At 43.0% G+C, this 23,630-nt stretch overlaps 2 protein-coding genes across 4 annotated transcripts in view; both read left to right on the top strand.

Moving 5' to 3' along the window:
• Positions 1 to 1,062: 1,062 nt before the first annotated feature.
• On the top strand, positions 1,063 to 18,381 carry col4a3 (collagen, type IV, alpha 3). 2 transcript variants are annotated; one of them, XR_001760016.2, is made up of 53 exons: positions 1,063 to 1,195; positions 3,716 to 3,772; positions 4,659 to 4,748; positions 4,941 to 4,985; positions 5,104 to 5,148; positions 5,290 to 5,352; positions 5,694 to 5,747; positions 5,870 to 5,896; positions 6,012 to 6,086; positions 6,552 to 6,614; positions 6,718 to 6,753; positions 6,950 to 6,997; positions 7,133 to 7,207; positions 7,611 to 7,655; positions 7,746 to 7,808; positions 7,918 to 7,962; positions 8,050 to 8,103; positions 8,199 to 8,240; positions 8,327 to 8,408; positions 8,531 to 8,566; positions 8,747 to 8,911; positions 9,089 to 9,181; positions 9,408 to 9,500; positions 9,592 to 9,662; positions 9,905 to 10,093; positions 10,172 to 10,340; positions 10,417 to 10,509; positions 10,621 to 10,725; positions 10,800 to 10,894; positions 10,989 to 11,139; positions 11,220 to 11,333; positions 11,454 to 11,621; positions 11,782 to 11,871; positions 11,953 to 12,087; positions 12,176 to 12,274; positions 12,357 to 12,446; positions 12,524 to 12,663; positions 12,744 to 12,870; positions 13,377 to 13,457; positions 13,541 to 13,642; positions 13,787 to 13,834; positions 13,901 to 14,086; positions 14,174 to 14,304; positions 14,413 to 14,485; positions 14,620 to 14,691; positions 14,970 to 15,095; positions 15,181 to 15,279; positions 15,359 to 15,571; positions 15,677 to 15,854; positions 15,973 to 16,087; positions 16,186 to 16,358; positions 16,990 to 17,172; positions 17,434 to 18,381. XR_001760016.2 is itself a non-coding variant. In XM_025054838.1 (52 exons), exons 1-52 carry the CDS (start codon positions 1,103 to 1,105, stop codon positions 17,069 to 17,071), a joined length of 5,004 nt encoding a protein of 1,667 aa, XP_024910606.1. In that variant the 5' UTR covers positions 1,063 to 1,102; the 3' UTR covers positions 17,072 to 18,381. The 2 variants fall into 2 exon arrangements, 1 of the variants encoding a protein (XP_024910606.1); XM_025054838.1 differs by having other exon boundaries at positions 16,990 to 18,381.
• Positions 18,382 to 18,730: 349 nt separating this feature from the next.
• sst1.2 (somatostatin 1, tandem duplicate 2) overlaps positions 18,731 to 23,630 on the top strand; it is a 5,348-nt gene continuing 448 nt past the window's right edge. Inside the window, exons 1-4 of one of the 2 annotated variants that reach the window (XM_008309513.3) lie at positions 18,731 to 19,200; positions 21,720 to 21,871; positions 21,946 to 22,121; positions 23,278 to 23,506. In XM_008309513.3, coding sequence (XP_008307735.2) covers positions 21,778 to 21,871; positions 21,946 to 22,121; positions 23,278 to 23,484 — 477 coding nt within the window. In that variant the 5' untranslated portion in view covers positions 18,731 to 19,200; positions 21,720 to 21,777 and the 3' untranslated portion in view covers positions 23,485 to 23,506. Of the gene's footprint in view, positions 19,201 to 21,710; positions 21,872 to 21,945; positions 22,122 to 23,277; positions 23,507 to 23,630 lie in introns of those variants that run through there. The other variant, XM_025055324.1, reaches the window with a different exon arrangement.

Here is a 23,630-nt window from a genome sequence, read left to right as displayed (position 1 = left end):
TGAAAATCTACAAACTGAACAAATGTGAAATTATTTTACATCTTTAAACAGAACAGGTAAAAACCACATAAATACAGTGGAGGCTGAAAGAGCAGCTGCTGAGCTGGAGTCAAGATGAAGTTCTGTCTCACCACTGACCTTCATCAATCAGCCCGTCATTCCCATTCAAATTGTGACTCAATAGTTTATTTACATGTACACACGAAGACACAAACACAAGCACACACACACGCACAGGTAAATCTCACCTGAAAGTCTCTCTGTCCGCAGCTTCACGCGCTCTTCATGCCAAAGACCAACAAACAGAAAGTGTCGACTTTCTCTCACTGAGCTGGAGCCACACAGACACACGCACACACACTTCCGCCTTTTGGTAGACAGGACCTTCAAAGTAAAACGTTTTTCCTCATCTTTGGACGATAATTGTCTATTCACAATCAACCCTGCTTCTCTCAATTTATGAGCATAAAAATAAACCGTTGTCACTTTTATTTAGTAACAATTCTTTGAATTTATTGTTGGATTCTGGCCATTTTTTGTGACTAAATGTTCCTTAAAATATATTTTCCTTCGTTTTACCATTCTCAGAAAACATGAAAGTATCAATCTTTCTATATGATAAAGGAGATAAGGGAAATGTTTCATTGAGAATATAAAAACTGAAATCCTGGCTCACACTCTATTGTGACAATATTTGGGTTACTGACACTAAATTAATTTTAGTATTTTTCAAATCAAATTATCTCTTTTTTCAATCATTACTTTACCGCATGTTACATACATACATTACTGCATGTTAATGACCTGATGTTCTGACCTGAAATAATAATAATAACAGTCAATTTATTGGTCAGACGTAAAACGTAGCGACAATCCGTTGCTGTATTAATAAGCTTTTACTTTGTAGAGTTGACCGGCAACGTTGTAGTAAATGCCGTGGGTTTGACTGTCCTGGTTCGACGCGCCTCTCCATCCTGCAGCAGGTTGATGTGAAGGGGTCTGTGCATAGACTCCTGCGGTGTGAACTGAGCCGAACCGAACAGAACCAAAATTCGCATCCGTCTCTGACTGACTGAAAGTCTACACCTTACTGAGCGACTTCATGGAAACAACGAGGGAACAGAGGCGGTTTGAAACCCTGCTGCTGCTCCTGGTGGTGCTGTGGTGCATTGGAGCTCCGGGATACGGGGAGAGAGTGAGTGAAATGACACACTGATACACACGCGGGCGCGCGCTCGCAAACACACGCACACAACCTAAAACCAACGTTCCTAAATATAAATTAATTATTGAAATATATGCTTCTTATGTTTGGCTTCCACAAGAAGAATAAATGTCATTCAATTCACTTTTTTATTCAAATAAATACAAACTGACAATCACATGTTACTTTAAAAGTTTGTTGCATGTCAAACCATTACGTGTAATGTAAAAATTATGTATAAAATTCTATATAATAAAATATAATATTACAATAAAGTTAAATGGAGTTCAAAATGGGTCAGTCTGAAACTAAGTAAACCAAATCAATAAGAAAATCCTTGATTTTTGCCAACAATATGGCTACCTGAAGCTAATAAACGCCCAAAAAGGCTAAAAGCTAAGCTAGGTCTAATTTATTTTAGACTGTATCTGAACTATTTTGGACTCAGCGTTGCTTAGCTTAGGTCAAACCTTTAGATATACAGTATTGTATGTACTATATTATCAGTAAATCAATAAATATAGGCATTATATTAAGCTATCTTTATTTTGGCTTTCTTTTCTCAGCTTATCTATAAAGGCATACAAAACAAGTAATGTAGAAAAAAACTGAGCTACTATGCTAACACTATGACCTAACACTATCAGACCATATAACAAATTTGATATATTGTTTTCTTTCAGCTACTAATGTCTAATCTCTAATTTTACACATTCAAAAATGTCTTGCTCTCAGTAAGACAACACGTGGAAGCCATGTGTGCTCCTAAGAAGTTGTTTTCTTTTAAAGCCCCCAATTGATAGATTGATTTTTTCCTGACATCTCAATTACTGTTTTGTTTTCATTATCAACTATCCTTGTGAAGTAGACACGTTTGCGTGACCTTGTGTCACATGACTCCGTGTGTGAACATTGTCACAGTCACTGACTCTGTGTGTTGGTTTAGTTTGTCTGCTTTGGTCTTTTCTCCTGAGCTGATGTTATTACTGGGTGACACCAAATGTGTGCAGATGCATGTGGACTCTCACTGCTGACGACCATCATCGCAGTCACACACACTTTAATGGTTTGTTGTTTGTTTAATTAAACTTCTGCAGGACAGTCTGTGATTTACAAAGTACCTGATTCAAACCGTGGAATCACAGAATTTTTGTGACAGTGATGATTGTTGTGAGTCAGCATCAGCAGAGTCAGGTTTGGTTTTGTAAACATCAAATCAAATCAAGTAAATATATCTAACCACAGCTGGCTTTTGCCATTAGTCAGCCAGGGCGCTATCTGCTGGAGGAGTATTGAAAATAACAAAATAAGAAAAATATAAAAAACAATTGTATGTCACCTTTTCTCATTTATGTTTTTGAAGCAGTAAAGATTTTACTGTTTTCTTAAAACACGATGAACTCTTTAGGTTTCATTTATGTTTTTTTTTCATTTAATTATTTTTACTATTATTATTTATGTTGTTGATTATAATTGTAGTGTGACTATAATGTGCTAACTATGTGACTTACTGCACTGAACCAGTAGAAGAACATACTACAAACCTCAGTTACTGTTTAAACACCATTTAATTTCTTTCTGTTAAAAGATGCTAAACCAACATAGCAGCCTCCATAGACATGACATCAAATATCTGTACAACCTTTGATGCATCAGAAAGTATTTTAATGAATGCATTTTATTTTACACCATTCTGTAGAGATGGAATCCCAGACATTTTTGATTTTACCCCCAATTTCAACTTTGTTAGTGATTTGTTAGTGTGACAGTAGACATGGTCTGAGAAAAACCACCTTTATTTGAACAACCACCAAAAACAACATACAAAGAGCCAGACTGTGTCTGTATCTGGAGAAGAAGTATCTGATGTGATATTCTGGAGAAAGAGACCAAAAGTCTTTCTTTCATATCCTGCCTTTTGTTCAGCATCCACACACACACACAGTGTAGTCAGTAGAACATCTCCACCATGCTGAACACGTCAGGGCTCGTCCTACAATGATGGCGTTCTGTGTGATGTGAAGACAAGATGGAAGATAAGAGGACAGCAGACCTTCATGTCTGTCTGACGACTGCTGGTTCCGTTTATCACACAGTAACAGCTGCATGAAACAGAAGGTGTTTGGGTTAAAGTTACACAGCAGAAGACACAACAACAACAACAACAACAACAAACATGACACAACAGACATCAGCATAACTCTTTATTTTGTAATATGGATTTGATGTGGAGGACGGGTTAAATGTTCAGCTGCATGTTTTAATGTTTTTGTTGGGACACAAAAAAAGTTTAAATATTTAGGTACATTGATTTACCTTTCTTTAACCAAAAACACCTCTAGGTCAAAGCGTCACGTGGATAATGACAGGAGTCAGTGTGAAAACTTCACCATGTGTGGACAGACAGTATGGTTAACCTTTGACCCTGTTTGTAAAAATGAAGAATCTCTGTCACTAATACAAACTTCACTATTTGTAATGGGGATGTTAACCTGTGTGTTCTCTCCACAGGTGTGTTACTGTAGTGGGAAGTCACTTTGTCACTGTGATGGGGTCAAAGGGCAAAAGGTAAGTAATAAGACCTAATTAAATAAGAATTTTGTACTAATTTGTACTAATGCTCATGGTGAAAAGCCTTGGACTTGGACAGAAATCCTATAGTCTGAAATGAGACTTATCATGGTCTCATTTTTTAAAATAACTGCTGAATCCCACCCTGTCAGAAAACTTTACTCTGTCGTTGTTACTCATCTGTGTACCACCCCAGTGATTTACCTCGGACTCACAGAAGCACTGGGTTGAACTTTTCTGCTGTTCTGATCACAAGCCCAACCCTTGAACCACAGAGTGAATGAATGAAGAGAAGTGAGGGCACTGAACCTGTGTCTTCACACTGTACCACTAATCTACAGTGTTAAAGGGTTTAATGATTGTTTTACTCCTTGAAATAGTTTTTTCTTTCTTTGAGTGTTTTAAATTGTTCTTCCAGCTCCACTCTTTAGCTAAACTCTCTTAAAGTCTAACGTGTTGGTGCTGAGACCACCCAGGTGTAAATAGAGTGATCTCAGGTGTGTTTGGTCGCAGCGTAAAGAGAAGAAGAAAAGATGGTTCCTCTCTGGTGAACGTAGGGGACATAAATGCATGTCGACCACGCCTGAGCTCACCTGAATGAAGATTAAGATGAGTTTACTGCCCTCGTGTGGACACCAGGTGACCCTGTTTTGCGACAGTGTTTTGACTGACGTCACTTCAGCTCACCACCTGGGAAACGAACAATACTTAGTGTTTAAGGAGTTAAGAGTTTGAGGTCTCACCACAGTAGAGTTTAAGTCAGAGACTTTGGACCAAGACTTCAGCTTTTAGACTGGGTTTTTATACAGTACACAGAGATTGTGTACCGGGTCATATACTGTCAATGAGACTTGAACATACATACTGTGTTTGTCTCTGATAGGGTGAACCTGGTTTACCTGGAGAGCGTGGACTTCCAGGAATGATTGGTTACCCTGGAAATGAGGGTCCTTCAGGATTCCCTGGACAAAAGGTTAAAAAATAGTAAATACAAGTGAATTAATAAATAAAAACAGTTTATTTTTAAATTATCAGTAGTGTTATTAGTTGTTGTAGTAATAGTTGTAGTATTCTAGTTATAATAGTACTAATATTAATGTTTGCAAGATAAAATGAAGAACTGTCAACAGTGATTGGCTGTTGTTGTTGTTGTTGTTGTTGACAGGGTGATCAGGGAGCTGTGGGATATCCAGGACTGAAAGGCTCACGGGTATGACTAACAATGATGATGGTGATGATGACGAATGTTAAACATGGCTGCCTTTTCAAATATTTTAAATAGTACTGTTCTCTTCAGTTGCCGTCAACATCTTTTTTTGTATTCTTAGGGTCTTCCAGGAAATCCAGGGTTTCCAGGCCCTCCAGGACTCCCGGTAACAAGTGAAAAACATCATATTTTAATGTGACCCTGTATGGGGAACAGTTTGTATAAGACACATGATCGACTGCTCTCAACTGTGACGTCTGTTTACATATTTTTACTTGACACTTGATCATTAAGGATTATCTCTCAGGGACTTCCAGGACATGAAGGTCACATCGGCCTACCAGGACTCCCAGGATGCAATGGGACAAAGGTAAAGATGTTGACGTTTTGATTAATTTTCCCGCACAGTAAAGGACATTTTTTTAGTGAAAAAATTAGTAAAATGTCATGTGGTGTGTACAAGTGAGCCTGAGGTGATCAACCAATAACCTTTTTAGATGTGCTCAGTGACATCAGTTGTTGCCAGGCAGATGATTTGTTTTGCTCTTGGTAAAACTTATTATTAACTTTTGATGAATATGTTTCATTAAAACGTCCATTCACTCATTCGTTCAATACTTACAAAATGAACAATGGGAGCAAAACATCATTGATGACATCATTATTCTGTTACTACTGTAACTGGCAAACTGACTGACTGATGGTTTCCAGGGTGACGCTGGATGTCCGGGGTTCCCTGGACCTCTTGGATCTGCTGGTTTTCCAGTAAGTTCTGCTGTCATTGTCATGTTGACTCCCTGAATATCTGTCAGTCATTTAGTCGGATGCAAACAGAGCCATGGGTCTGAAAAAGGTCAGAGCACCTGTTTGATGATGATGTGTTTCAGGGATCACCAGGGCTCAGAGGACCCAAGGTGAGAGGACTCTCCTGGACCTTGTCATGTCTGTGGTTTGGTTTTTTTTTTCTCTTGTTCTGTCAGTGAAATGTTCAGAAATTTGTTTAGAACAGGTTTTTTTTTCCGGTCACAGGGAGACACGCACATCTGCGTGACCGCTCTGCAAACTAAAGGAGAACACGGAAAACAAGGACCACAAGGACAGAAGGTCTGTGTCTCTATGGAATTCTATCCTGACATTAGTCTGTCATTGAAAGCCAGAGATTTGAACCCAAACAGTGTAAACATGTAGTAATGGACACTGCAGTGTCCTCACCAAATAACAAAGAGACTGAACAACACGGTGTACGATGTATGGAGATCAGAGACTGAACAGATCCAGACACAGAAGAGACAGACACAGGTGTAGCATGACAGCTAATCGGGGTGGAGGGGGAACACAAGGGGACAGGTGAAGGAGGTGAGGCCTTCCTGCAGGAAGGAAAGGTGGAGCAGACGTGACCATCCTCATCCTGACTTGGTGTTTCCTGATGTTAGAGTAGAATTAAAGGTTGTTGAACGAAAATAAAGTTATTTGTGGAAATATTTTCTGCCTCGTCAGAAAGGGTTGGTTTTAGGGGACTTTTAAACCCAACAGGGAGTAAATTTTTAAAACAACGTTTTTCTGTTTCAGGGTCTGAGCGGTGATCCAGGTCCACCCGGTCTTCATGGACCACATGGACCACCAGGAAATTCTGTAGGTTTTAAAAAAGAATAATGTCCAAATAGTATTCAATAAAGCAAAATGATTTCTGTAAACTGTTTTCTCCTGTTCACTGTCTTTGTGTCTGTGTGTCTAGGGTATTCCAGGGTTGATGGGTTTACCAGGAGAGAAGGTTAATAGTAATGCTGAACTTATCTGTTGGTTTGGTCCCACCCTATCTTTTACCTCCTCTACTGTTACACCACGTCACCAACTTTTTCTCTAAACTGCTCCTCCTTAACTGCCCCATGGATTAAACTTTTCCTGTGACTAAATGATGTGTCAGTAGATGTGAGGTCAGTCCTGATGAAACTGTGTCTGTGCTCCAGGGCCTGGAAGGTTCTAGACCTATCACCACGGGTCCACCAGGACAGAAGGTGAGCCACACAGAGTGCTGTGTCCACCTGTAACTGAATGTGAATTGTGGAACATGCCAAACATTGTTGTCATCATCATTCTCTGCATCTTCATCATCGTCATCATCATCATCCTTAGCTTTCACTGTGTTCAAGGGTGATCGTGGACCTACAGGGATTCCTGGTCCCAAAGGGATCAAACTGTACGCTGAAGGACCCAAAGAGCTAAAGGTCTGTGTACTGAAGTACTGTATAGTGGTTCAAATACTTTAACTCTTCTAGTGGTAGTGATCTCAACTTCACTTATCCCTGAAAATGACAAAGGTCAAAGCATTTTATCTTGGCAAGTCAAAAATAACTGACCAAAGAATACAGTAGCATACACTGTACTGTTATTGAGAAAAATTGCACTTCTGCTCTGTCAAATACTGTATTTAAAGGAACTTCAGTGAATTAGAGGTCTGTTCTTAACAACATCCAACATGTTCCGTGTTAATGAAGAGCATGATCTGCTGGTTCTTTACATGTGCTTCAAATACTGGATCAAGAAAAGCTGTGCAATAAGATACAGCAGCCTAAATCTTTTGCACCCCAGTCCATACTTTTTGTCCATCTGTCCCTGTCCTTATTTCAGGGAGAACCAGGTAGAGTTGGAGAGAAAGGCAGTCCTGGACCTCCTGTGAGTCTGTGCAGATTAATCCAAATTAGTTCAAACCTCAGTTTTGTCATCATTTGTTGATGTGTTTTTTCTTTCAATTGTTCTTTCCAGGGTAACCCTGGGAGACACGGGGTGAAAGGGGTCAAAGGTGAACGAGGTGATCCTGGTCCACCGGTAAGAGAGAAGACGTGATCCAAACGGACCTTTAGTTTCTGACACATGGCACTGATGAACGTCTTCAGCATGAAGCTCTGACATCAAACGGATAATGTTTATCTTTCAGGGCAAAGGTGGTAAAGAGGGTGTCCAGGGAGAGCTGGGCCCCCAGGTGACTGAGCTGCTGTTTGATGATAAACTGAACATGTAAATGGAAACAAAGGATTTACATCAGTAATAATCCATTCTGTTTCTGCAGGGAGAGTCAGGAGATCTTGGGTTCTTCGGACCTATAGGTGTTGATGGAACCAAGGTGAGAACAGTGTAAAAACAGATGAAGATGATGACAATAATTCATCATCTTCATCAACGTTTGCTTTTTGTCCTGTGTGAATGCTTGTGTTTCAGGGGGAGAAAGGAGACAGAGGTCCTCCAGGTCTTCCAGGAGAGGTGATGACTCCACCGTCCATTCTGACTTGGTAAAGTTCTGGTTCTGTGTCTCTGTGGTTTAATCCATGTTTACACGTTTTCATCAGATTGTTTGGAACCACAGATTCCTGAAAGGTTTTCGTGGCATGCCTGGCATCCCTGGATTCCCGGGGCCACCAGGAGAACAGGGTAGCATATCAATATTAAAACTATAAAATTTTAAATCTAATACAAATGTAAAAAGTACAGTTTAGAAATGTTCTAATATCATGGCATGTAAGAAGCAATTGTTTCCTTTCTCTATTCTCCAGGGTTTATTGGTTTTCCTGGACTTCAGGGTGAAACAGGTCCGGACCAAAAAATAAATGTTTTCAACTTAAAAATGTGTAAATTAATGACAATAGTATACATTTCTGTCCCAATACATCTGTAGTACATGTCTGTACTGAACAGTCAATAATATTGCTGTATTGTTTTGTTTCTGCTAAACTGAAAACTTACTGAAAAGAAATTTCCTCTTCTTTCAGTTCCAGCTCCTGCAGGACCCCAGGGCTTACAGGGGCACCCGGGCCCAACGGGACCCAAAGGAGATCCAGGAGAACCAGGACCTGTTGTCTCGGGGCCAATAGGAAATACAGGAGTCCCGGGAGCTGCTGGAGGACAGGGAGAGCAAGGAGAACCAGGAATACCAGGTGAGTGTTGGTAGCAAAGTGTTGTGTTCACTCTGTGTGTGTCTGCGTCCCACAGGACGTCATTATTTCATTTTACCTCCAGGGGGTGCAGTTTGACATGATGTTTTTGTGTACAGAAGAGTTGACCAGAGACAAACAAAAACATAAAAGATAAACGTGATGTCCTCTGTCTCACAGATTTCGTTCCTGGAGACCCCAGCCCTACAGGTCTGAAAGGGCAAATTGGTTTTACTGGATTTCCTGGGAGCAGAGGGGAGGAGGGTGAGGCGGGTGAGTAGCTGAAATGAAAAATAGGTTGTTAAAGTGACTGGCATCAAGTGGTCAGTAAAGGTCACTAACGTGTTGTAGGGTGTGAACATCACAATTGGAACCATGTGACCAAACTCTCCACAGGTCAATGAAAAAGAGTACAGTGAATCTCACACAAGGGGGCACAGTCAGCCTCTGCTGTTAAAACAGAACTATCTATTTGATTGATGGGTTCTTTGATCATAAGGTGAGAAGGGAGAGACCTGCTTCACTTGTCTTCGCTCTGACACGCCTGGATCCCCTGGTAAACCTGGAGAACCAGGTGAACCTGGACCGACAGGTAGGCACAAAGACTCTTCCACCGCCATGTCACTTTGGTCTGGACAACAGAATCGTCCCATGTCACCTGTGTTATATTTTTGTTTCATTAGGTTCAGATGGTTTACCAGGAAGTGTTGGGGACAAAGGGATCAAAGGTCACCGAGGGTCAACCGGTCCACAGGTAGGCTGTTTAGGTTTTGTTCCACCCAAAAAATAAATTAACCTTAAATTTAAATGTCAGAGAAAATTGATTTATTTACCATGATCTCTGGGAGGTGAAAATTAAAAACAACTTTACATCCCACAAAAATACATTCAAATATAAGAGAAGTAATAACAAAAAATATACAAAAAATAATTCCTAAAAGTATTTACTCTGTGAAAATCTGATAAAAAAGAACTTCTTATACTGTCTGTTTCCAGGGAACCTACGGTTTCCCAGGGGTCCCTGGTCCCCCAGGACTTACTGGAGAACCAGGGACCATGAGCAGGGTGGGAGAGAAGGGTGAGGAAGGCCCACCGGGAAAACCGGGTCTGCTAGGAGTCAAAGGAAAGGACGGGTCCACGGGAGTCATTGGACTAAAAGGAGTTCAAGGACAGAAAGGAAACCCAGTAAGTCCAAACTGGACCTGATGCTGTGGAGCAGGACCTCCATCTATGATGATAACATCTGTCTTCTCTGCTCTCCAGGGGCCTCCAGGACAAAAAGGTGACAGAGGACCACTTGGAGAGAGTGGTCCCGTTGGACTGATAGGACAAAGGGGGCCTCCAGGACCTCCTGGAATTGGTGTTCCAGGACCCCCAGGACCAAAAGGCAATGTGGGAAATGTAGGACAGCTTGGAATTCCTGGAAGTACAGGTGAGTCTGTTTAGTCGAGCGGTCGTGGAGTGGGTGGGCTCAGAATTGTAGCTCAGATGATGTCTGCTCTTCTCAGGTGAGAAAGGTGCTCTAGGGGAACTCAGGACAGTTCCTGGTGATCTGGGGCAGAAAGGAGAGAAGGGTCTTTCTGGAATTCAAGGACCTGAGGGTAGGAGAAGTTCATCTTCATGTTCTTCTGTTGTGTGTGGCCTTATTCTATTAATGTGACAATGGAGAATGTTCAATCTCTTTATGTTGACCTGCTGTGTCCTCTCCTCAGGTATGACTGGACCTCCAGGAAATCCTGGACACATTGGTCTAAAGGGAGAAAAGGGTGACAAAGGTCATTCTGTTCAAGGCTACCCTGGTTTTCCAGGGATTAAGGGTCAGTTCTGTAACAGTCTGAAGAATACACAAGGATCCATATTGGAAAAGTCTCACTGTTTTGTCTTGTGTCAGGAGCAAAGGGTTTTCCAGGAACTCCAGGTGGATCAAGTTTTGGTATTAAGGGACGAGAGGGGCCTTCTGGACCTCCAGGAATACCAGGACCTAAGGTAGAGTAGATAAAGGGAAGGACGTAAAGTGTCTCTGGTCAAGTGACATTTGTCTGAGGTCTGGTTGTGATGCTCTTCTGGTTTGTGGTCACAGGGAGAGCAGGGCATTGGCTACATGGGACAGGGGGGTCAACAGGGTCCTGAGGGAGAAGAAGGCTCTCTGGGGCCCCAAGGGGATCCTGGACCTCAGGGACCATCTGGAGTCCCAGGACTTCAAGGACAAGACGGACCACCGGGCCCCAATGGTGGCTTGTTTAAAAACGTTTGTTAAAACCATTGTTGAAAACTTTTTCTTAACCTTTTTAATAACTGGACTCTTTCTCAGGTTATAATGGTCTAGATGGTGTTCATGGTCCCATGGGTTCAACGGGACTCTGTTTGGAAGGGGATCCTGGGCCTAAAGGAGAGCGTGGACAGATTGGTCCCATTGGATTCCCAGGTATTTACCCTAAAACCTTGAACTTGTTTGTAGGAAGTGTGTGGGTTAAGAAAGAAAGAAAATGTACTTAAGCATTGTGAAACACATCACCTGTGCTGGCTGTTGTCTTTTCTTTTGCAGGGGTTTGTGGCCCAAAAGGGGTACAAGGGGACCCTGGGTTGTCAGGTGTGGGAGCCCAAGGTCCTCCAGGATTACCTGGAACTCCAGGATATGATGGAGCTCCTGGCCCAGCAGGAAGAATTGGCCTAAAGGGGCAAAGAGGGACCAATGGGGGGGCAGGTAGCCCAGGTAAGGGGTGGTCATATCTATGTATTACCGCAAAAGGCTGATGGGAAAGTTAGCAGAATATGATTTGAATGTAAGAGGAAATTTGGATTCACCGTTTTAAAGTTTGTCTCGTTATGATGTCACAGACCGCATTGTGGTGTAAATGTCCTCTGTATTACAGGTATAACAGGTGATGTAGGTCCACCTGGACTTCTGGGACAACCAGGGGACAGTGGGAAACCAGGAATAATTGGACAAGTTGGACCTAGGGGTACAAATAAGAAAACAATCCAAAAATAAGTAAATCTGATATCCATCCATCAGTAAAAGGTTCACCTCATTTGTCCCCCAGGTGAGACAGGCACTGATGGAATAGGAGGGTCTCAGGGGCCTCCGGGTCCTCAGGGGACTCAGGGTGCAACAGGACTTCAGGGACCCCAAACTTCTGTTGAATCAAATGGAGATCCTGGAGATGATGGAGAGCCAGGTTCATGGATTGTTCTGTTGTCCAAAACATGAAGCTGTCACTGAACCGTATCTGTGACCTGTCTGTCTGATTCCATTCTCACCTTCAGGTGTCCACGGTGTCACTGGTGTGAAAGGAGACAGTGGAATCCATGGACCTCCAGGTCCTGATGGCCTTCATGGTTTACCTGGAGACGTGGGACCACAAGGTGTGTGTTTGTTCATTTGTATCTCAGTAACCTTTATGAAAAGAGTTCAGATCAGCAGTTAGTAGACCTGTCTGTGTCCCAGGACCTACTGGTGAGCCCGGCCAAAATGGAGGTAATGGTTCTCTTGGTCCCAACGGTGCTGCTGGTTACCCAGGGATGATGGGCCAACCAGGTAACTTCTGTTTGTTTAGAAGAAAAGATCTTTTTTTACACAGTTATCTTCTGATGTTTTGGGGGTTTTTTTTGCAGGTTTTAAGGGTGAAAAAGGATCCATTGGTCCCCCTGGTAAACCGGGTCGAGATGGAATAGTAGGATTGGTAGGACCTAAGGGTGCTAAGGGAGAATCAAGTCCACCTGGACCTGGATACAAAGGAAGTGCAGGAGAGAAGGTATTCCATAATAAGCAAAGATCAACAGTCTGTCTGGAGCTAGAACCACTTTTCATGTCTTGTTCTGTTTGTTCTCTCAGGGTGATCTAGGATGTTCAGGATCTCAAGGTGCAGAGGGAAATGTAGGAGCTCCTGGGAACTTTGGTCCTGTGGGAGGAAATGGTCCATGTGGCCCTACAGGAGACCCTGGTCCTCAGGGGTGCAGTGGTCTGAGTCCTTACTGTTCATGCTTTATCTAATACTCTCAATATATACAGTAGACAAATATGAACTGGACGGAGGTTGACGACTGTGGGGCTGAAGTGGTTGAAGTCTGTGACATTACATAGTTCAACTAAACTAAAGTTAGTTTATAAATAGTCTGATGATGATGTGAACATGTCTGTGTAGGTTCTCAGTCTTCCAGGTCATCTTATCTAAAAGTCGTGTTGTTAAGGGCAACAGGACAAAGTAGGTTTCTTGAAGACATTTCACCTCTCATCCAAGGGGCTTCTTCAGTTCTGACTGACTACTGGGAAGTCCTGGGATTTAGTCTCAAAGAGGCTGCATACCTATAACAAGGGTTGTTGCAGAGAACAATACAGTAATATAAGGGGGGTATGGAGGTGTGGTTCTAAGGATGTTGGGCTGTAGAGTAGCAAGGTGAATAGGGAGTGATACCATACCTATGGTCTATGATGTGAAATGACAATAGGTCTGTTTATTTATCAAAGGTCCTCCAGGACCTCTTGGTGAAAAGGGAAGTGATGGTTCTCCAGGAGCGATTGGTTCTCCAGGACTCACAGGTCTCAGAGGTACATAACCACTGTGTTCAGTCACGTTAGAACTTCAGAACCTAGTGTCTATTCTCTAACTCTGTGGCTTCATCATTACTTAGGGAACAGTGGACCTGGGGGAGATCCTGGTCCAGTTGGTCCAAGAGGAAGCCAAGGACAAGATGGGATACCTGGACCTCCTGGAGAGAAAGGATGCATTGGTGGTATGAGACCAGACCTGATCAGATAAGATTTTGAGATCTGAATCCAGGATCTTTCCTGTGCAGATACATCACACCAGATGAGCAGTGTTTATCAAAGTGAGAACAGAATCAAATATTGGCCCTGTATATGTTTTCTCGTCCCAGCTCCTGGAGTAGGACCCCGGGGCCCAGAGGGGATTAAAGGTCAACCTGGTGAGTTCAGTTTTTGATTCTTAATTAGTACGATGAAACTAGATTATATTATCACTGTCTCCCCAGGTCCTGCCGGAGAGCAGGGGTCTGCTGGACCACTGGGGCCTCCTGGTCCCAGTGGTCCAGTGGGAGATGCAGGTTGCCCTGGTTTCCCTGGACACCCTGGACTTCCAGGTGCTCCTGGACGTGAAGGGCATTGTATGGAAGGTGAAAAAGGTGAACGTGGAGTCTCTGGTTCACAAGGGGCAAAAGGTGAGGAGAGTCACACACATACAACATTGGTCAGGAGGTCAAGACCTGATGGACTGTCTGAGTGAGGGTGTGTTTAATGTTTTATAGGTCCCTCAGGTTTCCAGGGCCCTCCAGGTCCTCCAGGCCCTGGTTATAAAGGAGAAAAGGGAAACACGGGACCAATAGGTGTCCCAGGCCCCCACGGTTGCCTTGGTGATCCTGGTCCTCAAGGTCAACCGGTGAGTAAGTCATAAAAACATGTCTTAGACTTCTTCATGACTTAGCAGGAAATTAGAAACACACCGTCCAATTCAGTGATGTAACTTTGATGTTGCCACGGGTGACAGGGAAAGGATGGATGTCATGGTCCACCTGGTCAAAAAGGAGACATGGGAGTTACTGGTGTATCTGGACCTTTGGGTAAGAAATGTCAGAAGGCCAGTGTACTGTTTACTGGGTCTAGATGATCGAAGTCTAGGGGAGTGGTCTGTGGTTGTACGTCAGCAGTCACTTTGGTTATTAACTGTAAACTCCCACTCCTCTGTTCATCTTAGGTTTGAAGGGAGACAATGGACCACAAGGACCACCAGGCTCACCAGGACCACCAGGACCACCTGGACAGAGCGGTAATTCAGTGAGCCGCTCCCCACCCCCCCTCCCCACCCCCCATCCACAGAAAACTGTCCATTCACAGTGCAGCATCCCGCTACTGTCTACTGCCCTCCACGGGTCTAAGAGGTCTGAGTACAAATCAGACAGTCCAAGTGATTCCAGGAAATGGGGACCCCCTGGACAGAGCGGTAATTCAGTGAGCCGCTCCCCCCCCCCCCCTCCCCACCCCCCATCCACAGAAAACTGTCCATTCACAGTGCAGCATCCCGCTACTGTCTACTGCCCTCCACAGGTCTAAGAGGTCTGAGTACAAATCAGACAGTCCAAGTGATTCCAGGAAATGAAGGTCCTGTTGGAGATCAGGGACCACCAGGACAGACAGGACCCCCGGGCGTTCAGGGGAGAGCAGGATTACCAGGTGGATTTGAAATTGCTGATTAGAGCTGGACCATTTTATACAAAGAGGTAAAACTCTGGTAAAGAGTTATGTTTTGTGGCTGCAGGAGTCAAAGGTGCTGAGGGTCCACTGGGTGTCAGAGGACCAGGGGGGCGACCTGGGTGCAAAGGGGATCAGGGAGAGAGAGGACAGTCTGGACAGAAAGGTACATGGATGATAGAGAAGCTAAATCTGCTTCATTTCACGCAAATCACAAATATTTCAGGCTCTGAATCTGATAACAGGATCTCTGGGTCCACGCGGTTCACTTGGTGTGAAGGGTGCCATGGGTCGTCCAGGTTCAGATGGAAACCCACCAGAGAAGGACGGCTTCCTTTTCACCAGACACAGTCAGAATTTGTACATCCCATCATGCCCTGCAGGCTCCAGAGAAGTGTACAGTGGATACTCTCTGCTGTTTATCAATGGAAACAACCGCGCTCACGGACAGGACCTGGGTAACAGCACAACCAGGGTTCAGGGACCGGGTCTATACCAGACTAGTACCGTTTATTTTCAGTAGTACTCTGAGGACAGTGTGAGTGACTGTTTGTTCTCTGCAGGTACATTGGGAAGCTGTCTACCTCGCTTCACCACCATGCCCTTCCTGTTCTGCAGCACTGATGATACCTGTCGATACGCCTCGCGCAATGACTACTCCTATTGGCTGTCCACCAACCAAACAATGCCCAGCAGCGACACCTCCATCACTGGAGATTTACTGCAGAGTTACATCAGCAGGTAATACAGACACACACAGGCGCTACATCTGCTTCTCCAACCTGAGGTGTACTGTGTGTACTATCACAGGTGTACTGTGTACTGTATAATTCCAACTGTACTGTGTGTACTGTCACAGGTGTACTGTGTGTGAGGCCAGAGCCAACATCATAGCGGTCCACAGTCAGACCACTGCTCTCCCTGATTGTCCATCAGGCTGGGATCGTCTCTGGTTTGGATACTCCTTCGTAATGGTGGGAACAGTTTTTGGTTTTGACTTTTTGAACCATTTTCCATGTGAAACTGTTGAAAAACTCCTGTGTCTGTCGTTGACCTGGATATTGGTCTCCAGGAAACAGGAGTGGGGGCGGAGGGTTCAGGTCAGCCCCTGGTCTCACCTGGATCCTGTCTGGAACACTTCCGGAAGATTCCCTTCATCGAGTGTCACGGCCGGGGAACCTGCAACTACTACGCTGACTCGTACAGCTACTGGCTCTCCGCCCTGGACCCTAGCAACATGTTCAGGTAGGACAACAAGTACTTTGTGGTTGGGAGTCACGGCTCTACACAGGTCTCTGAGCAGTACTCCAAGGATCAGAGACTGTGTTGTGGTTCATTTGGTCATGAGTTCACAGAACGTGTTTATTTTTCAGTTGAAAGATGATTTTTATGATTTTATGATTCAAACTAGATTCTCTCACCGGTGCATCCATCTGTCCACACATGAGTCTAAGGCCCTGTGCTGAGTCAGCTTTGTAGTAGTGTTCATTTATTCACTTTTTATTAGTTTTAATTAGATAATGAAGTTGGGTTAATTAAAACAGAGAAAAAAACACTTTGGAAAAATAGCTCATTTAATAGCACCTTTCTCAGTTCCTTCATTTCTGGCAGGGCAGCTAACACTGATGCACACAGTCTAGCCAGTAGGTGGCAGTAATGCACCTACAGTTGTGGAGGAGATAACGACCAAACAGTCATTCGTCTGGTCTACTAACTGACTAACTGGGTCAGACTGCAACAGACTGTGAACACCTGGAGTTGTTGTTTCAAATCTCACTAATGAAACATGTGTCATGTCGTCAATGTGAGACTGAGTCTTTCTCTCTCGCTTTCTTTTTTTGAATATTGTATGCATGTCTATGTCTCTCGCCCTCAGTCAGCCACAGCCTCAGACAGTGGAGGGAGACTTTCCCGTGAGTCTGATCAGCCGCTGTCAAGTCTGTATGAAGAGGCTGTGAACGCAGTAGTGACATCACTACAGGTGCTAACAATGCTGTCGTGGTCCAGAAAACTGTCTCTGAGCTGACCTTGAACAGCACCACCTGCTGGTCTGATCACAGTCAGTCCTCTACTATTGTTATATCTTCACCAAGTTTGAATGTTGGAAAAAGTCAGAATCTTTGCCTGAAATTATTATTAATTTGTTTATAAATCCAAATACAGGGGGGCTACCCAAAAACATTTTTCAAGTTAACAATATATTTTTTATATCTATGTTTTTGATGATTAGATAAGGGTGAATTTTAATTAAATTAATTAATTCATAGTATATTTCTGGAGGGGCTGGAACAAATTAATGGGTTTTTTATTATTTTTAAAGGAAAATCCTATTGAGATACGAGTGGATCGACATACGAGTGCTTTTGTGGAATGGATTAAACTCGTATCTTGAAGTCCCACTGTAGTAGAGAATTCTATACTGTCCTCTCCTGGAGATACTTTGATGATTCAGCACCAAACCTGAACCCTGACCTATCATAAGGACCAATCCCACAGTCTCACCTGTCTGTTGATTATACTGGAGATAATTTTGTATTTTTCAGAGCTATTGCCAAATTATATGAAGAGATTTTTTACATAAATATTCCTGGTCAAACACATTACTTTTGTAAAACTTCACTTTGGTTGACATCTAGACTTCTCATCTTCTACTTTAGAATCAGAAAGAAAAATGTGTACAAAACGATGGAGAAAAAGTACAGGTACTAGATAAGGTGCTGTCATTACTGGCACGGAACTTGTACTACTCAGGAACTTCAGGTTTTATTGTTTCTACTGTACTGCTTTTACTGCTGATCAAATAATGAATTTATAAAATTTGGTACTTGTGTGTCACTGTGACTCCAGCAACAGCATTACTCCTAGTGCTGTTACTGCAGAAACTGTTTATTTTATATTTCTTCATGTTCTGTCTGTGTTTTTTAATTTCATCTTCTTTTACTGCAGATACTAGAACTAAAATTAATCGCAGAAATGCTAGTTTTACTATGATTGTAGTACTGCCTCTACATATAGAAATACTAATACAACCTACTCATAACTGTGCTTTATGCCTCTTGACATGCTATACAATCTTTAGCCCGAGGAGGGCGCACTTACTCAGATGCCTGTGCCGAGGCAGTACCACATTTTTTAATGACGAATTTATGTGTATTTAAATGTTTTTTTAATACTTTTTACTTTGATTGAAAATATTTGTCATAAAAAAATCGTTTGTCTAAAACAGGAAATCACTTTTACAAAAAATAAAAACTGCTGAAGAAAGTGATATGTGCTTTTGTTCTCAGTTTAATCACACGTATTACTATTATTTAGTGAAATATTTTTCTTTTATTTATTAGAATTAGAAAAAGAATTACAGAAAAGACCGTCATTTATGTTGACAGTTTTTATTTATTAATTTTTAATATTTCAAATATTCATTCAAGTTTCTCACATCAATTTAGCTGCTGTTTTAAACCAAAAAACACGTTCTAGGTGAAGAAACCAGTGTTTGAGAACTCTCTCCAGCCTCTCCCCTTCCTCCATTCTGCACATGGAACGTTCCCACAGGGAAATTGCCATATAAGGAATGGGAAGCGTTTAGGGACGGTTTGGTACTTCCTGACTCTAACACAGGTGACTGTGTGCAGTGAGGAGACGGTGGAGAGAACAGTCGACTTTAACTACACCTATGAATAATATCAAACCGCTGAGGTTCAGACTGGAGGAGGAGGTTAGAAAAGGCCGAGAGGTCAAAGGTTACAGCTGTTTTTTTTTTTCCAAAGAAAATATTGTCAGCAGCGTTTAAACTAAGCTGTGAAGTGACGTCACAGAGAGTCGACACACTGACAAAGCAGCAGCAGCAGCGGGTGATGACGAGCCGCTGCAGCAGAACTATTTTCGACACCTGCCTTCTCCAGTGACTCACTTCACTCACTGTGTACTGTCGCTCTCAGAAACGAGCGTGAATCAGACGCACAATTACAGGATGAGACCAACTGTGTCTCTCCCGGGCTAATTCCTTCTCTCGCCCGTTGTCTCCCTCCATTACCCCTCCCACCCTGGGTAAAGGCAGACAGTCTAACAAAAAAGTCAACAGTTCCAGGTACAGTACAACCATTCACAATCACACTACACCAGAAATCTCCTTCTTCCTCATTCTCTGTGACCATTCGTGTTTTTTAATTAATCCAGTTTTATTACTGAGTGATTGTGATGAGGTCTTGGACCCTGAAGGATTCTCATGAGGTGTTTTTTTTTTAATCTTAGTGAGGGTAAAAAAAGTCTTGGTTAATAAGATCATCAGTTTTGAGAGTTTGACAAACCAACATAATGATATTTTAGTTAAGTTTGAAGATGTTTAACTTTACTGAAACCAACAGTCAAAACATAAGAAATAGTATACGTACAAGGACTAGATGTTTCTATCACTGATACTAATAAAATATACCATATAAATAAAAGGGAATAACATTTTAAGAATAGAAATAATACAAATAAATTATTTTCTTAACAAATGATGTTAAGAAAATTAACATTTTTAATTTAATTAAAAATAAATCATTTTCCTGCCAGAAATGATATTGGTTTTATTCTAAAACCAATATCAGTGGTTTTAGAATAACTTCGACCTCAAGCAGTGCTGTGATTGGTCAGTCATTATCATTATGGTTCGGCATGAAGCTTTTAAGGAAGTGTCTTAGTTTTCTTCTGTATTCTAGTACTTTATCCTTTTTTAACCTCCTAGTTTAGGCTTTTCATCAGTTATAAAACCTACAGAGTTGATTTAGTATTTTTAGTCACAGGACATTTTCTCACAGCTCTCCAGGGGGCGATGTTCCTTTGAGAAGTTTGCAGTATTAATTTGGTCATCTGAAACGTGTTTTAAAACTCAGGGGTCAGCAGACAGGTTGGTGCAGTGCTCATGTTTGCAGTATTAATTTGGTCATCTGAAACATGTTTTAAAACTCAGGGGTCAGCAGGTCAGCAGGTTGGTGCAGTGCTCGTGTTTCTCTCTGTTTGTTACAGTGTAGTTTATTGTTGTTGTTGTTGTTGTTCTGAACAATATTCAAATGTGTGGCCTGGGATTGAAGGATGTTTCACTTGTTAATCACTCACAGTGTCATTAAAACTCATTGACTTAGTGTGGAAACAAAAACACTGAACGCATCACGGGGAGGATGATCGATGTCATCACTTTCCCATCATGCCCCTGCATGTGTTTGTCTGCGTGTGTGTCTTCATGCCAGCAGCTCCTTAGTGAAAGCTGCTTGCTGTTAATGTGACGCCATGGCAACAAACTGCTGTTAATGGATTGCTCATGAGTCCAGCACAGAATCAAACTTCCACATGGTACGGAGCTCAGGAGGAAGAGCAGAGAGACAGGGACCAGTGTCCTCTGTGGGGACCAGTGTCCTCTGTGGCAAAAATCTGGTGATACGGTACGTATCACAATACAGGGGCAACAATACGATATATCGCAATATACTGCGATACTATACGCAGAATGATATTTATCTACATTTGTAGTCAGGGATTTAAATGCAACACAAAAATGAACCAATGCCATGAATACTGTATTTGCATGTTAATTGTTCATTTTTAAATATTGATACACTGCTGTTCACCCCTGGTGAATATCAGTGGTTTTAGAATAATACCCCTAACCCTAAACCGCACCGACACCGTTGACCACCAGTTGACCACCAGTTGACCACCAGTTGACCACCAGTTGACCACCAGCTCTCCTACTGTAGGTGGATGATCCTGGAGGTGGAGCTCCACTCTTCTGCAGTGCCGTACACCTCCAACTATGGCCTGCATGATGTTAGCACACTCCTGCCTCATGTTGAAACATCTGCTGCTCCACCTCTGAGGTTCCATCATTGGAGCAGATGACACGGCTAACGTAGCCAAACTAATCCTGACACTTTAATAACACTGTGTTGTTTTTAACTCCTTGATTTCTGTTGTGTTTGCCCCTAAATCATCCTTCAACATCCCTCGCCTGAGGAGAACTGACCAGTCGTCCTTTATTCTTATGGTAAACTGTTTGGACATCCAGATGTGCAAAGTCAAATGGAGTCAAAACCTGGGTTTTTGAATCAGCTGGAAAGTTTTTGAACTGGACCAAATGAGTTTTGGTGAGGCTGAGATCTGAGGTTTAAATGAAATTCCAGCTTCCTGTCTGCAGAGGTAGCTGTTCGTCCAAACCGCTCACTGGAAAACGTCAACTTTTTTTGCATCCATACTTTGATGTGAAGTGAAACATTTGGTCTTCCACTGTGAGTCACAGCTGTAACTGTGTGCAGTTAATGTCTCTCTGAGGATTTTCCTGCAGGATGAAGTCATGTTTGTTCTGACTATATGTTGAGTGGGCGACTCTGCTGCTGCCTCTTTGTTTAATGGAGAAATCAGCGAGCGCTAATGAAGTCGACTAATCTTCTGAACACTCCATTAATTCCGCATTCCACCGTCGTATTTGTGGAAGATGGACGCCGGCGGCGGGGAGCTGCTGCGGTGGCTGACTTTTATTGTTTTATTGCTCAGACTCCATTTAAAGCCAATAAGGACTAATGGACGTTTGTTTAACTTCAACGTCTGCGTTCCTTCATTGCCTCACAGCCTGTCAACTGTCAATCAAACAAACAGCGTCATGTGACGAGCAGGAGGAGGAGGAGGCATGGGCTTCAAAACAGCAGCACCCAGTGCAGGCGGACCAAAAACAAGCCCAGAACCAGGACCAGGAGCAGCAGCAGATCTCAGAGCATCAGACAGTAAGAGTTGTCCTCTGTCCTCCACACCTGCAGCTGCTCCTGTCTCTCACAGCTCATGTCTTTGTCTCTTTCAGGAATGCAGTACGCACGTTGTCCCGCCGTCTTCATCCTCTCAGTGTTGGTTCTGTGGGGTCCGGTCTTGTCTCAGCCCGAAAGAGAGCAGGACCAATTCCAGAACCAAGATCTCGACTTGGAGCTTCGTCATCACAGGCTGCTGCAGAAAGCTCGGAGTGCAGGACTCCTGACCCAGGTGAGAGGTCAGCAGTGGACACCTACACACCTGTAGGGACCATGGGGTAGACAGACGTGTCAGTGGTTCCTGGTAGATTGGATAGAAATTCAACATTAATGACATTTTTACAAGGGAGAAATAAGATCAAAAGGTTACAGGTTGGATTCCCAGCTCTAACTGCTGCTCTGTCTGGTCACCTGCTCTCCTTCTTCTATATGTGTCATCTTCCTCTGTAACCTCTGGGCCAGTCCAGAACACGCTGATGGGGACTAGGTTAATTTTGAACTCCGTTCTAGGTGTAAATCTGAGTGTGAATAAGAGTGTGAATAAGAGTGTGGATGAGTGTTTGTCTCCACATGTGAGGTCATAGATCATGTTTCATGAACCCTAGAATCCTTATAATCAACATAAGGAGTGAGGTTTCTTACGTGGCGGCCATGTTGGATCACCATCTTTACTTCATTAGGCTAAAGTACACAAACATACTGCAGTTCTTCTGTTCTATTGAACACTGGAGTGTGTACTACTAGGTCCTCAGACAGAAATACTGAGGTGATGGATGTTGAACCACAGTATATTACCTCACCACCAGATGTTGCTAAAGCTTCAGAAAGTATAGGCTGTGGTAGAGTGAGAGTGTTTGCTGCAGGTGTGGAGCAGACTCTGTGATATTTTCATCTTCACTGCTGTTTGTTTGAATGTTGACTCTACATCATCACACAGACCGTGAAGAGAGTTCTCATCAGGGGTGAGAATGCAGATGAGTTTACGTTGTTGTTGGAGCATGAATGAGCAGAAGATGATTATCAGAACCTCCTGTGGTGAGGAACGCTGCAGGAACGTGACTGAGTGGAACACCGGTTCATCTGAAGCTTCTTCGTCAGCACTGCTGCTGCTCAACGCTTCGATTCCAGTAAAAATTCGAACAGGCAGCTGGAGATTTGAAACTTCAGAAATGGTTGTCATCAGGAGCTCCGTCAGAACGGTTCTGAATGTTCTGAACGTTCTAAATGTTCTCTACTCATCCCTGGTTAAAACCTGAGTCTCTAGTGTTTGATATAAGTCTGTTTCTGTATATCAATGTTCCAATAATATATTAATGTCATGTTCTCATAGTGGTGTTAGACAGATGGACCTGGTTCTGGAAATGGTTCCCATCACTCTTATTTTTCAGGAGTGGAGTAAACGTGCGGTGGAGGACCTGCTGGCTCAGATGTCACTTCCTGAAGCGGACACCCAGAGGGAGGTGGAGATTAGTTCCACAGCAACAGGGGAACGGATGAACATGGAGCGTTCCATTGAACCGTCCAACAACCTGCCCCCGCGTGAACGCAAAGTGGGCTGCAAAAACTTCTACTGGAAAGGCTTCACTTCCTGTTAATGCAAGGCCGAAAAAACAGAGGGTAAGTTTAGAACTCACCCACGTTCTCCAGGGTCTGTTTAACTCATACCCAGCTAAGTCGCCCAGCTAAGTCGCCCAGCTAAGTCGCCCAGCTAAGTCGCCCAGCTAAGTCGCCAGCTAAGTCG

Source organism: Cynoglossus semilaevis, chromosome 4 (assembly GCF_000523025.1).
Source record: "Cynoglossus semilaevis isolate Cse_v1.0 chromosome 4, Cse_v1.0, whole genome shotgun sequence".
NCBI lineage: Eukaryota > Metazoa > Chordata > Actinopteri > Pleuronectiformes > Cynoglossidae > Cynoglossus > Cynoglossus semilaevis.
The sequence above is the reverse complement of the archived record's forward strand: the minus strand, read 5'-3'. Positions and strand labels throughout refer to the sequence as shown.